Source organism: Gallinula chloropus (assembly GCF_964237585.1).
Source record: "Gallinula chloropus genome assembly, chromosome: 3".
In the NCBI taxonomy this organism is placed as follows: domain Eukaryota; kingdom Metazoa; phylum Chordata; class Aves; order Gruiformes; family Rallidae; genus Gallinula; species Gallinula chloropus.
This window is the reverse complement of record NC_140087.1, coordinates 96,593,340-96,607,245: the sequence shown is the minus strand read 5'-3', so window position 1 is coordinate 96,607,245 and position 13,906 is coordinate 96,593,340. Positions and strand designations below refer to the sequence as shown.

General features: G+C 39.0%; 1 protein-coding gene across 1 annotated transcript in view; it reads right to left on the bottom strand.

Annotated features, from left to right (window-relative positions):
• DST (dystonin) overlaps positions 1-13,906 on the bottom strand; it is a gene marked incomplete at its 5' end in the record, with an annotated part of 301,073 nt that overhangs the window by 86,042 nt on the left and 201,125 nt on the right. The window contains 10 exons of the mRNA XM_084262411.1: positions 661-723; positions 2,746-2,872; positions 3,135-3,291; positions 3,841-4,007; positions 4,185-4,502; positions 4,777-4,985; positions 6,305-6,428; positions 9,088-9,264; positions 11,559-12,104; positions 13,599-13,880. Coding sequence (XP_084118537.1) covers positions 661-723; positions 2,746-2,872; positions 3,135-3,291; positions 3,841-4,007; positions 4,185-4,502; positions 4,777-4,985; positions 6,305-6,428; positions 9,088-9,264; positions 11,559-12,104; positions 13,599-13,880 — 2,170 coding nt within the window. The remainder of the gene's footprint in view (positions 1-660; positions 724-2,745; positions 2,873-3,134; positions 3,292-3,840; positions 4,008-4,184; positions 4,503-4,776; positions 4,986-6,304; positions 6,429-9,087; positions 9,265-11,558; positions 12,105-13,598; positions 13,881-13,906) is intronic.

Genomic DNA, 13,906 nt, shown 5'->3' with positions numbered 1-13,906 from the left:
AAAAGTTGAACATACTGGACTACGGTTCAGTTATTTCTATGACAGCTTAATATGACTGCAGTACTATTTTTGCTCACATCCACGTACCATTATAAATGTGCTTTATCACTGAGAACACACAGCAGGCAGACTGCACTACCCAGACTGTAGCTGAGGAAAAGCTCGGGAAGCAGTCAGTGGCTATCCATAAGCACACATAAAGTGTCTATGTAAGTTCCTTTGTTTCTGTAGAGGGGTTGGTCATACACAGTGATACTAATATATGTAAAGTGTGTGTCTTTGTGTGTGCATGCTTGTGTTTGTGCATGTTGTAAACGCTGCCAAGTGTTAGAAAGTTTCCAACTACGTACAGGCACGTTAGAATTTTCTCAAACGCCACGCGCTACAGAGGAAAAGCTGTCCCTGTATCCATTTATAGAAGCACGTGCTGATTCAGAAAACACAACTAGATGTGATCTTTCTTTAAACAAAACACCACAGGTATTTTTACAATTCATTTTAGTATCATGTCCAATATAGTTTCCTTACACGATGGTGATAGGAAATTTCAGTCTAGTAGTGACTGCTACAAGCAGATTCGCATACAGCATTTTAAAAATGAGAACATATTTAACAATAATCAGCAAGTGCACTTTATCACATCCTGATTTTTTCACTGACCTTTATTTTTCAGGAAATCCTGTGTTCCTGGAGCTCCTCCTTCACCATTTAACATTGTGCCACCTGTGGATCAAGAGGGATCCATGCTTATCAGGGCCTTTTCCCACCAAACACCCAGCACTGCATTTCTTCCACAGCACAATACATAGCTCTCATTGTAACTTTAAAGAAGCACCTGAATGCTAACACTGTAATAACAAATATTTCATTTAAATTGGCTTACGTATTTTAAAGTTGTTTTGTTTTGAGATGCTCCAGCCAGCTAGTACTGCAAGTGGTGCCACATATACACAGCATGTGCATAGCAGGTGGATGAACGTATACATACACTCATGTACATGATGTATAAGCAGTCCTACCACTCACAATACTATGTTAAATAAATTACTATAGCTGACAAAGGTCTGTGCCCTAGCTGTGAGGCACAGTCTCGTCCATATGGCTAACATCACTTCTTTCCTCCCCGAAACTTCAAAGCCTGTGGAACTGGGGCTACACGGGCTCTGTAAAATGCCATCACACCACAGAGCTGGGGCACGCGGTCAAGCCACAGAGAACTGCAGAGAGCATCACTTCCCGCTCTCCTGCACACATGTATCCCCAGATGAGCAATTAACAGAGAAAGATTAACAGTTGCCTTGGAAGAGGCTACGCATCCATCCCACAGTACCAGCTGGACAGCGAGGACCACATTAGTGGCAGCTGCAGGATGGCAAGAGAAAATAAACCAGATAAGAGAAGTCGCAGTCCCCAGCCTGTGCCTTGTAAATCTTCATGGTCTATCAGCCGGACTCTGGTATTTATAACTGTGATTAAGTGATACACAGTACAGCTCTTGTCTAGGAGGTCGAACACTCTAGTCTGGAGGATTACAGATGCTCTTATATGCTAGTTATTTCATTATTTTTCTATTTGGATGAATAGGACTACGGAAAGGGGCAGAGAACAGAGTCCAGATATCCCATATAAGGTTCCAAAATGTTCTTTGAAAGATTTTTATTTAAAACTCAAACAAGAATGAAACCAGAAGCAACTACTACAAAGACATGTGAAAAAGAAAGTGCTCGACTCTTGCCAAATAGGTATCCTCTAGCAGTCCCCATCCTCCCACTCCTTTGCAGATGACCAAACACATCTGAACTGACTAGGCTTGGAAATAAATTTAAGAACTGACTGAAAACATGCTGATAGCCATTAAAACACCCACAGTACCACATGCCTTGAAGTACAGTTTGAATGATACTCAGTAGAATTACTGGCTTCTATAAAACAAATTAACATTTAAATACTAGTGTACAGAAAAGCATGGAAAAAGACTTGCTATGTTTAGAATCAGATTACCAGTAGAAAGGATTTAGCTGAAGCTCCAGACTGGAAACACATTTTGGCCCAGGAAAGTCAAGCTGGATGATGGAGTTGATTCCCTTCCATGCTGCTGTTTCAACTAAAATATTAACTAACACTAATTATCCCATCCATTTGGGATGAGAAGGTTTGCTTAGGCTCACTTTTTAGATAAACAACGTCCTCATCACCCTGCCAACAAAAACTCTATGACTCTGCAAACCTTTATGTTTGTCTGGCATCACATGGATGCCTTGTGGCTGTGAGAGAGGTGTCTCTGTGACAACAAAAGCGCGCAGGTACACTGCTGCATGAAAAAGCAGGGTTTGTATTTGTCCTACTTGCAGACTTGGGGGATGAGTGAAGCACTGAACAGCAATCAGAGTAAGTCAGCTTCTCATTATCAGAACTTTTCTGGGATGAGGTGAAGGACATTGTGATACTGTTAATTTTGTCCATTATCTGGGAGTTACATATTGAAGTAACAGCTTCAGGACCCGCTAATCATTTACATCTGTTATTCTGGCAGCATAAAGCAATCAGAATGTATACTGATTTACTACAGCAGTTAGTTTAAATGGCAGTCACAGCAAACAATGGTCAGAACAGACACGACTAACTGACTTCTCACAAGCCATAGTATTCAGAAAGCTAATACAAGGGTGAAATGTTTTAACTTTTGTTTCAAAGGTTTTAGAACTTCCTGAAACATTAGGCTTACCTGGTTATACAAATGCATACCTGATTTTGCAACTGCTCTCAGTTTGGCAGGAGAAGTCACAGCAGTAATTAGATTACACAGCAACGTTCCTCTGTTATTCATTTTCTGCAGTTCAGGTGCTTTTAATGCCCATTCATCTTTTAAATTCTGGTTAGGAAAAATAATCATTTGTTCATTACAAAACTATTTTCAGACTTAAAAGGTTTAGTGCAAATAAAGGAATAACACTGCTACTTGGGAATCTCCTTCAGTATATCCAAACATGCAAAGGAAATGGGAATGTAAATGTAGATTGTAACCTCCCTAGTCCCAACTATCGTGACTGCTTACCGCTTTAGTCTGCACTTTTATGTTACTAACAGATGCCCTACTTCCTTCAGCCATATGTTACTCATCTATAGTATCTTACCAGTGTGTCTTCCAAAGGTTTCTTTAACTCCTCTGTATTCAGAGAGGGTTGTGCTGCTGGAATTCGTTCTGTCGTCTCTTTTATCCATTTCTTTAATGATTCTACAAGAAGCTCAAAAGTATCCATTTGTTTCTGACAAGATGATACATCCTCTTCTCTAGACAATTAAAACACAAACAGAAATTGAGCCCTGAATGGCAGTATTCCTTCTGATAGTAAAACCAACAGATACTATCAATCTGACATTGCTATTCCAAAATTTAGAGAGTCACAAAATCTGATTTTATGGATATGAGCAGAATGTGAAAAACCTAGTCCTGCTGTACAGGTAACTTGTGTGGAACCTCTAACAACTTCTCTGTTTTTCCTCTGCAGCCTGATTCCAAATGGTACTCTACAGCAAGAGCAGCAGTTTATATCCTATCAGAGAAGGGGAGAAGTAGGGTTTTCTTCCAACTGACAGGATCCTGTGAATGTCACAAAATTTGAAGAGTTACTTGTCTCTACAGCAAACGTGAATCAGACAGACTAACTACAGAGGCATTTCCAAAGAAAAATTCTTCTTTTTTTTTTTTTTAAAAAAAAAAAAACACCTCTCTGTGGTTAACTGCAGTCCCTTCAAATTTCAGGCAAGAGGATAGCCATCATCACAACATTCACACTGTATTATTAGCCAAGGAGGAAACACTTTCAATATTTGACTTACTTTTCCTTTACAGTCTCCTCTACCTCTCTGAATTTCTTTGACAAAGCATTTACTTTTTCTAATACCAATGCTTTATCTCCAGGAAGAGCATGGGATGAAAGCTCTTCAAGAAGTTGCTGCAAAACTTCCAGATCCTTCTTATGTTGTGCCAATTCTACAGTAGCTTCCTGCAAAACAGGATTACATTCTTCATGTTAAACTTTACAACCATTTGTTCCAAATTAAATTCTTGATTTCAGCTAACCAACCCAAGTTGGGAAAAAAACATGCCTTATTTATTGTTCAACCACTGAGATGAGTAAGACTAGAAATGCCCAATATACACAAATGGAGTGGCACAGTACCTGCATATATTGAGACACTTCACTAACATCCTTTCTCGGTGCCTCTGTCTCACTGAGCGCCTGGTTTTTCTCATCTAGAAATGACTGAAGTTTTTCTGACAGACCTTCAAATAACTCTACTTTTGTCTTCAACTCCTCCATTTTCACAAGTTTCTCTTTATGCTTGTTGCTTGCTTCAGAAAAGCGTCCTGCAAGTTCACTCATTTTAGCTTGCAGCGTGGACGCAGTGGATGGATCCGCTGTTGCTGTGAACTTCTTCACTTTTTCATTCATAGCATTGATACTGCTTTGGCGACCCGCAATGTCTTGTTCTAGCATCTGAAACAAGCAAGAACTACTTTTTATTGCTTGCAACTAAATCTTAACATGTTAACTGGTCCATCATATGAAGCTACAAATCAGTACAGCTTGACCATCAGCGCTGATCGATCTATTTCAGCTACAAAAATCCTTATGCACAGTTTCACTTCACGCAACAGTCCTCTTTATTAAGTATCTTGAGTTCACTAAAGGTGACAAACTAAGATTTTAATCCTTTTGTGAAATCCAAATTATAAAACAAATGCTTCTTCTTTCAAAGAATGCTACTTACAATTCTTTTACTAATAATATCCTGAATAGCAGCAGAATTCAAAGGCACTTGATCCTGTTCTTCAAGGCTCTTTTCAACTCCTTCCATCCAATCCAGCATTTCATCCAAACCATCCTGTACGCTTAGGGATCGTGTCAGAGTTATCTGGAGCTTCTCATTCCTTTCATTCACAGACTTGGATAAATTATCATACCTCTCCACAATATCATCTGATAAAGAGAAAATATATTTCAATCTTTTCCTTTAGCCAAACTAAGCTTTTCACTCATTTTACCATTCCTCTCCAGGTAAGTGTGAGGCAGAAATTGCCTACATCAGCACAAAGCAAAACAATCAGCTTTATTCACTAAAACATTCAGGCAAATTCAAAATCTTAAACAGCAGCCAGAAGCCCACAAGACAGGGGAAATGAGGGAGCAGCTTACAGCTGTACTCCCCAGCTTTTTTCCCATGCAGCTCTAGCTTATGGCAGCTGTTGACTGTTCCCAAGAGAGAAAGTAGCGGAGCATTAAGACAGCTCTTCTACAATTATGCCTCTTATGTTATTGTTAGGCTGAAAGCCTCTTCCAGATGGTTCTTCATTAGACATTGAACACTTTTGGGATAAGCCTTGGAAATCTGCAAGTTCCACGTATCTCCCATGGAGTTTTATCACCGACTCCTGTGAGCCAAGCTCACAGTTCTTTTATTTCATTGCTCATTACAGGATTCCAGCAAGAGATACTTGTGTGAGACCCACAGAGAGTCTGGGGTGAATGTCCTGCTGTGCTACTTCTCACAGCTGATGGAAAGAGTAATTGGTGTAGGTGGTAAGGTTTTTGTAGTGGCAAGGTTTTTGACCTCTGTGGGGAGAGGCCAGGGATCCCCCAGGGAAGACACAGCCGGTTCCAGCCAACTCCAATTGACCACAGGGCACAGCCACGCCCCATAGCTGAGGTGGGGGTTCCTCTGAGAAAATACATTTCAGAAAGGGGAAAAATCTGCCTGGGACTGATAAGTGAGGGAAAAGAAAAGGTGTGAAAACCATCCCTGTCTTCATCTAGACCCATGGGCTTTTCCATCTTATTTTTGACTCCCATCCTGTTGGACCAGGGGAGTGAGAGCACATCTGGTTGGGCATCTGGCAGCCAGCCAAGGTCAACTCATCACAGAGAGTTTCTTGAAGTCAGAAGGAAATATTTCTTTGGCTAAGCAAACTTCAAATAATTGTTTGGAAACATGCTCCTTCCTATTGGAGAATCACTAACCGTGGTTTGCAGACCCACCTGTAACATGGGAATTAAATATAATCCCTATTTCAGGGCGGGGAAGTAAAACCAAAAAAAAGGCAGCTTTTAAGTGAAAAACATATGGATCAATGTAGGAGACAGATCAACAATGAAGCTACTGTGGTGTAAAAGCTTATGACTCAACAAAACATGGATTTGAACAGTGACACAGTAATGTGGAAACTCTATTTTGCCTCTTCCAGTACCTGCATGCAGATACAAGTGATAAAAAGAGGTAATAAGAAAAATAAACATTTTACCCAGTGTTTTCTGAATCTCATCTTTGTCTGGGGTCAACTCTCCCCGTGAATCCAGTAACACCTCAGCAGCTTTTTTCAGTTTTTCTACAGCAATTTGGTGGTTAGACACTTGTCCCTGAAGAACCTGTAAAATTCCACAATTAGCAGTTATGCTGTTCGCTACAGCTCTGACAGCTACACACACAAAGCTTGAGTTAAACCATACAGCTTAAACTTAGTGCTGGGAATAAACTAACTTAATTTCCTTATGAAAAATCTTCTCCAGTGGCTGTGACTGCTGTTGACCTTCTGGCCCTTGTTTTATAGCTTATTCACCATCTTTTTTTATCTTGTGTTTTATACTACTTCTCTGACTTAACTGATTTCGTGTGTGTAAATTCAAAATGTGTCTCCTGATTAATTGTTTTTAAAGACCACTTGTACAGACTCAACTATTCAAAAGAAAAATAAACATATTTTTTCAGCTCAGCATCAGAGAACAATTCAGGGGGAAAAACCTACTGTCAGCACCAAGCAGTTACACATTCACCACCAGTTGTATTGATAAAGGATCAGGCTGATACCATAACATAAACAGGAATAGCTGGAAACATGATGATCGCCTTCACAGTTTAGAAACCTCCTGGAGCCGGAGTTATTGAATTTTGCCTAGGTCTGACCATCTAACCAAGAAAAACAGGTTTAGAGAGCAGCCCAGCCATGACTCACACCAGAATCAACAGAGAAAGACAGGAAGGCTGAATCAACTTCTGGAAGTGGCTTTCCCTCCAGCGTATAAAAGCACTTTAGAGCGGACAGTCTTTAAATTATTTCAGGCCTCTGTGCTAGTGTATATGATCTATCTTTGTTTTGATTCACTTGAACTTTAGACTGAAGTCCAAAATTAAGGGACTTCTCATTTAGTTTTTGATGCCCGCTAACTCAATGAACATACGACTCAAAAGGAAACCCTCCCATCTGCCCTGCCAGGACAATGAAGTCATGTCAGTGCATTCAACACTGGTAACCAGAGCACAACAGTATGCCAGAGCACAGCATGCTTTTCTGACCCACTTGACATAATAAAACTCAGACCTGAAGAGGAACTTTCCTCGCAGTCCAGAAATATACTGTACTTCTGGGGAGGAAAAAAAAAAAAAAAAAAGGAAAGATATATGTACCAGAAAGCCTCATATGCTGACAGAAAGCAAACAAGCCAATGCCAGAGGCACTGAAGAATATTCTGAAGAACAGTTAATCCCCATAAAAAGATTAGGCCCCACCATGCTGCCAAGGTCTGTGTCTAGCTGGATTATCAGCTGCATGTGTTGGCTACAAGGGACAGTTTTAACTTGCAACACCTGACTTCTTCAGAAATACTCTTTGTTTTGCTTTCATTAATTGGCTTTCTTTCTTTAGCCTTCTGGTTTTTATCTTCCTTTGAATCTTTCGATACGTTGTACCCTCTCCCTCCTTCTCAGCTCATATTCATTGAGTGCTCTTTTGTGTGGCAAGTAATCCATGTAGCCCTTTCATAAAAGAGCTCCAATACTCTCTCTTTTGTATTACCTGCATGAAAATTGGCATTATGCAGGATATAATTCGTTTTGGCATAAGGAACAAAAAGTTTAAATGAAGCTTCCAATTGTAATTGGTGTTATTCCTACTTTTCTAGTGCTCAGAAGCACAAATGTACCCAAATTGTTCTGCTGTTAGGAGATCAAAATTTACACTTCTAATTCTGTCATCTTAAAACACTGCTGTGATTTGTCTCCTCTGATGAGTCGTGCACTGAAGTGTTGGGTGATTCCAGTGGCACATTTGAAAGATACCATGGGGTAAAGGTAACTACTGCTCAGGCTGATGCAAGGGAAATGGTTAAAGTACATTCTTTCAAAGAGCCACTAACTATCGCCTGTCAACAGCAAACGTATCAGAACCACAGGGATACTCTACACAGCACAGACAAAACAGTGAGGGAATGTCTGAACAATAGCCTTGCTCTCTGAAAAATAAATAACCTTACATTTTTATCATAGTATACATGATTGAATGTGTCTATGAAGATACAGGAGTCGAGGAGCTGTATGTAATAATTTGTCTAAGTCATCTTACACTTGAGTTCCTGAAGCCTTCTAGAAACCTACATGTTAGACAGCTAACTGGAGTTTTACCTTCACAAGGATTTACATAAAGTTGTGAGCTACCCCCTCAGTGGGCAAAAAAGAAAAGCAAACCCCACACCAAAATGGGAAAAAAACCCCAACCAAAACACGATTTTTCTGTGCAGTGCAAATGAAGCTGCATTTGCTCTCTGCAGGGCACACAGTGCTGGAGACAACTGGAGCAGACACACAGGCTACTCACATCGCATTGCTGACCTTTCACAACACAGTAACGCACAAATGTGAGCAGCAAAAAGCAAGAGTCACAGACAACAAATATCAAATGATCTTCTCTTAAGAGGAACGCAGACCCAAACCCTACTCTGACACCAAACTGGAATCACTAAATCCTTCCACAGTTCAAAAACCTTCCTGATTTCACCCTATCATTTGCTAAGCCGTATGAAACACATTTTGCTTACACCGCTGCTAACAGCATCTCAGCCCCTGTTTTTTTCACCCTAGTGCTTTCTAAGACCACTCTGCACACTGAATTTAAGAACTGGAGAAGGTGCATGCCCACATGCAAGGCAAGAATTTGGCCTGCAGCTGCTTAGAATATATTGGATTACCCTGTCCTTCAGAAAAAAGGTGGTTCCTTTTAGGACAAAAGTAATACTGCTGTTTAAAGCTTTTTACCTTGGTTTCTTCTAATTGTCTTTGGAGATTTTTGGGATCCACAGCAATTGGTTCTGACAGTTGTTTGTTCACAGCTATTTCAGAGGCCTGGAGACCTGACAAAAGTCCAGATGAGGCATCTTCATAATGCTGGTATTTATCCACCAGGTCTTTAAGGTTATTTCCAAGGATGCTACACTAAAACAGTAGAAAACAAACAAGCAAATACCCAGACATTAACCTTCGTGCTGTATTTCATACCAGTCTCAAGGTCTCATTTTCTTTCCTGAAATACTGTATGATTTTTCCCTGTCATCCTTCCACTCTAACTGATTTCTGAACGAAGACTTGACAGCTGGACAGGCTGCGCAGGTCTTCCCAGTTTCTGCTCCTCAGGCATGATTTAGGATCAATTTGAGATGCAGGCAGGAAACTGGAATCTAACCCACTGTACTACAACAGGAAAACCTTCAGGAAGACCTTTTGATCCACCAACATAGAGATTCTTTGTCAGCCCTCTGACACCAAAAACGTAGCCAGTGGAAACCAGAAATTTAAAAACAACAATGAGGTACGTGTGTGTTCACTAAAACATGTTGCTTTCAAAAATCTGCACAGCAAATCCAAAGCAACATGGCTTGGTACAGCACACATGCTTTGTTCTAGTCACTCAGAAATGTCACCTGACCAAGCTCCTATTAGTCCTACATGTCAGCATGCCGCAAAACGCACAAGTGATTTGTCACATAGAAAGGTCAGTGGATCCCTTTCTGTCTTTTTGGAGATGGTTTCACATGCAAAATCTGATTATATCAAGTCATAATATTTCTGAGCAGTTGCTTTAAATACGTATATTCTGAACTTTCTATACATTGTATTGTAATATTTACATTTGGTACTTGGTCTCCATCTGGTGGGCAAATACAGAATGTACTCATTTACATAACCAATGCACTAAAAACTTAAGATTCAACATACAAGCTTATAAACTTAGGTGTGTGTGAAAATATAGACAGATATGTAAAAGCAATAAAAATATTAATTCAAAGCAAGAAGCTTTCACAAAGGCAAAAATGTTACTACAAATTTGGAAGATCACACAAATTCTGGAAGATCTCACTTTTTAAAAGTCTGTCCTTCCAGTTCTTAACAAGACTCAATTTAATAAGAAAAGTCTTGTGTGGGTGTTTTTCTGCATATTTATGGTCAAATATTTTTTTTAAATAAATTATGTCTGTGCTTAATGTATATATGGAAAGGACAGAATTTGGCAAGTTGACTAATCTGAGATCACAAATCCAGCTGCTAGCACAGGATTTTCATGTGCATAAAAATAAGCTCTCTGAAAATTTTGGAATGAAATCTTTACAAAAACACTCAAACTAATCCAATAAAGCAACTGTTTCACTGTTCATAGAAATTATGTTGGAAAATTAAAACTAGCTTCAGCAAAAGGAGAGCCTTCTTCACAAATTGTTCAACAGTCTCCACTGTTTTGTAACCAAGCGATCAAACCAGAATTTATGTTTCTGAGCAAGAAAACCTTAAAGAAATCAACATTCTCAAAGATGGCAACTGCTGCAGACCAACACTGTATCAATGGACACTGAAGCTCTACTAAGGAGTCTGAACCATCATCTCAGAAAATTATGAAATGGCATAGTCAAAGCCTACAGACAGTACTTGTCTCTTAAATAGTTCCATTAGTAATCATATGAAAAGTTTACAGTTTCACAATATTATCAATATTCAACATTTTGTCATTTTTTGAAAAAATCTGGAGAGTTGACGTGAGATCAGTTGTTGATTTTTGTCTCATCCTACTAGACAGAATCCATATGTGAACCTGGCACAGAGAGCTGGATTATCTTCCCTCTCTGAGGTACATGGAGGATTTTGTACTGCTAGTCTTCCATTAGTTAGAGACTCAGATTGTTAAGGATAAAATGTTTATTTGGCAGAGCAGTGGAAAAGGATCACCATCTGCAAATCAGTACATTCTTGCATGGCCAGTGCTGACAGCAAAGGTCAGAAACTATTTCAGGATACAAATCAAATTGAAAAGTTCAATGTTAACCTTGGCACAGTCTCTGTCTCTCTACTCACTGTATTAGTATGAAGCCAATAAACAGTTGTGGGAAATACTGCAAGGTAGATAAAAAATGTTATCCATCTAGAAGTATTACAATTTCATGCCACCCCAAAGGTTACTGAGTCATCCTGTGCGGTCATAAACCTAATGAGCCTGTTTCAGTCCAGAAAGAGCAATGAGGAAATCTGGTGTAACTTCTCCCTTATAACACAAGGTAGAAAATTTCATCCATTCAGACCGTAAATAACAGATCTTCTAGAAAAGCACCTTATTCTCTTATCTAACTTTAATCAACAAAGAATTTACATCTTCCCACAGTGCTCATTTCATCATCTAACCCCTTTTTATACAAATTCCCAAACCAATTCCCAAATCCCTATTCAGTATAAATAAAACTTACCTTAGTATAGAGACATTTGAAACGATCTGAAGCACTATCCAGTTTATTCTGCACTTCGGTATACGTAGCTGAAGTATCGATACCATCTTTGTCAACCTTCACACCATCTCTTTTGCTACATGACCTTGCAGCATCTAAAACCCTTTGTCCAGAAATTGTAATGTACCGTAAATCACCTTTGTGAGATATAACATCTTCTGAAAAACTCTTCTGCCTTTTCAATTTGACCATAATCCCACTGAAGTCAGAAGCACCTGCCTCCAAATTGTCAAGTTCTTGTTCTGCCTGCTGCAGCCATGTTTCAAATTCACTATAGTCTGCATCAAATTTCTCAAGTTCTTCTCTTAAAGAATGAGTTAACTTCATTTTCCTTTCTGATTCAGCTAAAGCAGTCTCGTACTGAGCCTTCAGATCTTTCATGTTCCTTTGCATCTTGTCTTTTTCTTCAGGGGAAAGGTAGTGCCCTTGTTTCTCAAGCAGTGCCTGAGCAGACTGAGTTGCTATTATGACAGCCTGCTGCTGGGAAATTATTTTCTCATGTTGAGCCTACAAGAGAAAAAAAAATGTATCATTACAACAGGCACCCTCCTGGATGGTTCCGTTAGCTGGTTTACTATCTTGAAATCTCTGCTGAATTCTGCTTTGAAATGACAAGTAAAACCAAGTCTATCACGATGATAAGTTTCTATAGTTTTCATATTTTTAATTAAAAAACATTTTGTGAGTAATTTAACAGAAAGTGTGCAATGTCAACATTTTAGAATGCTAATTTCAAAATTTAGGGTAGTGTGCTTGGTGTAATCAAAACTTTCCTAATACTCTGTTTCAAAATAGGATTTATCAAATAAGCATTCCCAAATCAAAATTCTTCCATTTCCTGTTATGTACATCACAGCTACTATTTCAGACAAAAGGATCAAAAGGAGTGAAAGCATAAAAATATTGAGTGAAAATACATTATTTTCCAATATTTTAATTTCATTTTTCAATTTCAAGAGCAATGATTGTTGTCCTTTTGACATTAAAAATCAAGACACATTCTATGCACGTAAATTGTTTCAATCTCATAAAAAGAATAAGCCATAGGAACTAGAAGTGTATGCCAATCACAACCCATATTTCAAATACATTCTTTCAAAAAGTCTCCATTCTTGAAGGTCTCCTATTCCCATGTAAAGCAGCTATAGTGTACTTCTCTTCTGTGAGTACTGTGGGCAATTATCCTGCAGGCATTTGGTGTAGAAAAAGAGGAAGTAAAAACATCATGTACACAAACCCAAATTATTTTCTTAGGGTTTTTGGGAGGTTTTGTGTTGTTGGTTATTATAATAACAGAAATCCAAAAGAGTATGAGCTATCAGCACAATCATTCTCATCAACATGTCTATCACACTACATCTAAAAGTTCTTGGTTCCTCAACTGTAAGTGAGCAAAAGCCATAAAAGTGAGCTCCGGCTATTTAAAAGATTTCCAATTCTGTTCCCTGGAAAATCTATTCTCAAAATGCTGTGCTGTGGTTTTATGTAACTCATCCCTCTGAAGCCTTCAAACAGTGCTTTGTCTGTGCATTAAAGTTACAGGGAAATAAGATCGTAATTTCATCAAACTATTATTTGCAGATATTGGTAATGAGTGCTCACAGGGAAGTGCAGGGAGTTGAACCGTTTGGCTATTACAAAGATTTCTGAAGAATTCACATAAAGGGTATGGACCTGTGTTAGGTCTTTATGCATTTTATTTATCTGCACTATTTTCTGACTACAAAAGTTAAGAATAATAGACTCACCATCAGGATTTTCAACATTTACCTTGTAGAATATATCCTTTTTCTCATTTTGCAGGTCACAACCATAGTAACAGTGAAAAAACTAGGAACTGGCAATACATTCCGACTACGGAAATTCCTACCACTGTACGCCACTAACTTCCTAGAGCCTGTTCTGAAGTCTGTGCCAGAAAGGATGAGGTTGAATTCACTCATGTTGAACGAGGACTGACATGCTTAGCAGCTCAGTGTTGAATAAACCTAGTAACAGTACCTTCACTTTCTGATACTGCTGGTTCAGATTATCTTCTGTGCTTTTCACTAGTCCATCCACCTGAGTTTCCATGCCTGGCTGAATTTCCAGCAGATTACCATTGACATCATCCTCCTCTCCTTCCAAAGCCTTCACATCTCCCTCCTCAAAGTGCGTTCCATTCTGTTCTATCACCTGCTTAAATTTCCGTCCGTGCTCTGCTTCTTTATCCACATTGGATAACCAATCCAAGAGATTTTCTATTGTATTTTTACTTTCTTCCAGCTGTTCTATGGCTGCAACCTGCATTGAAATTAATTTAGAGTTTC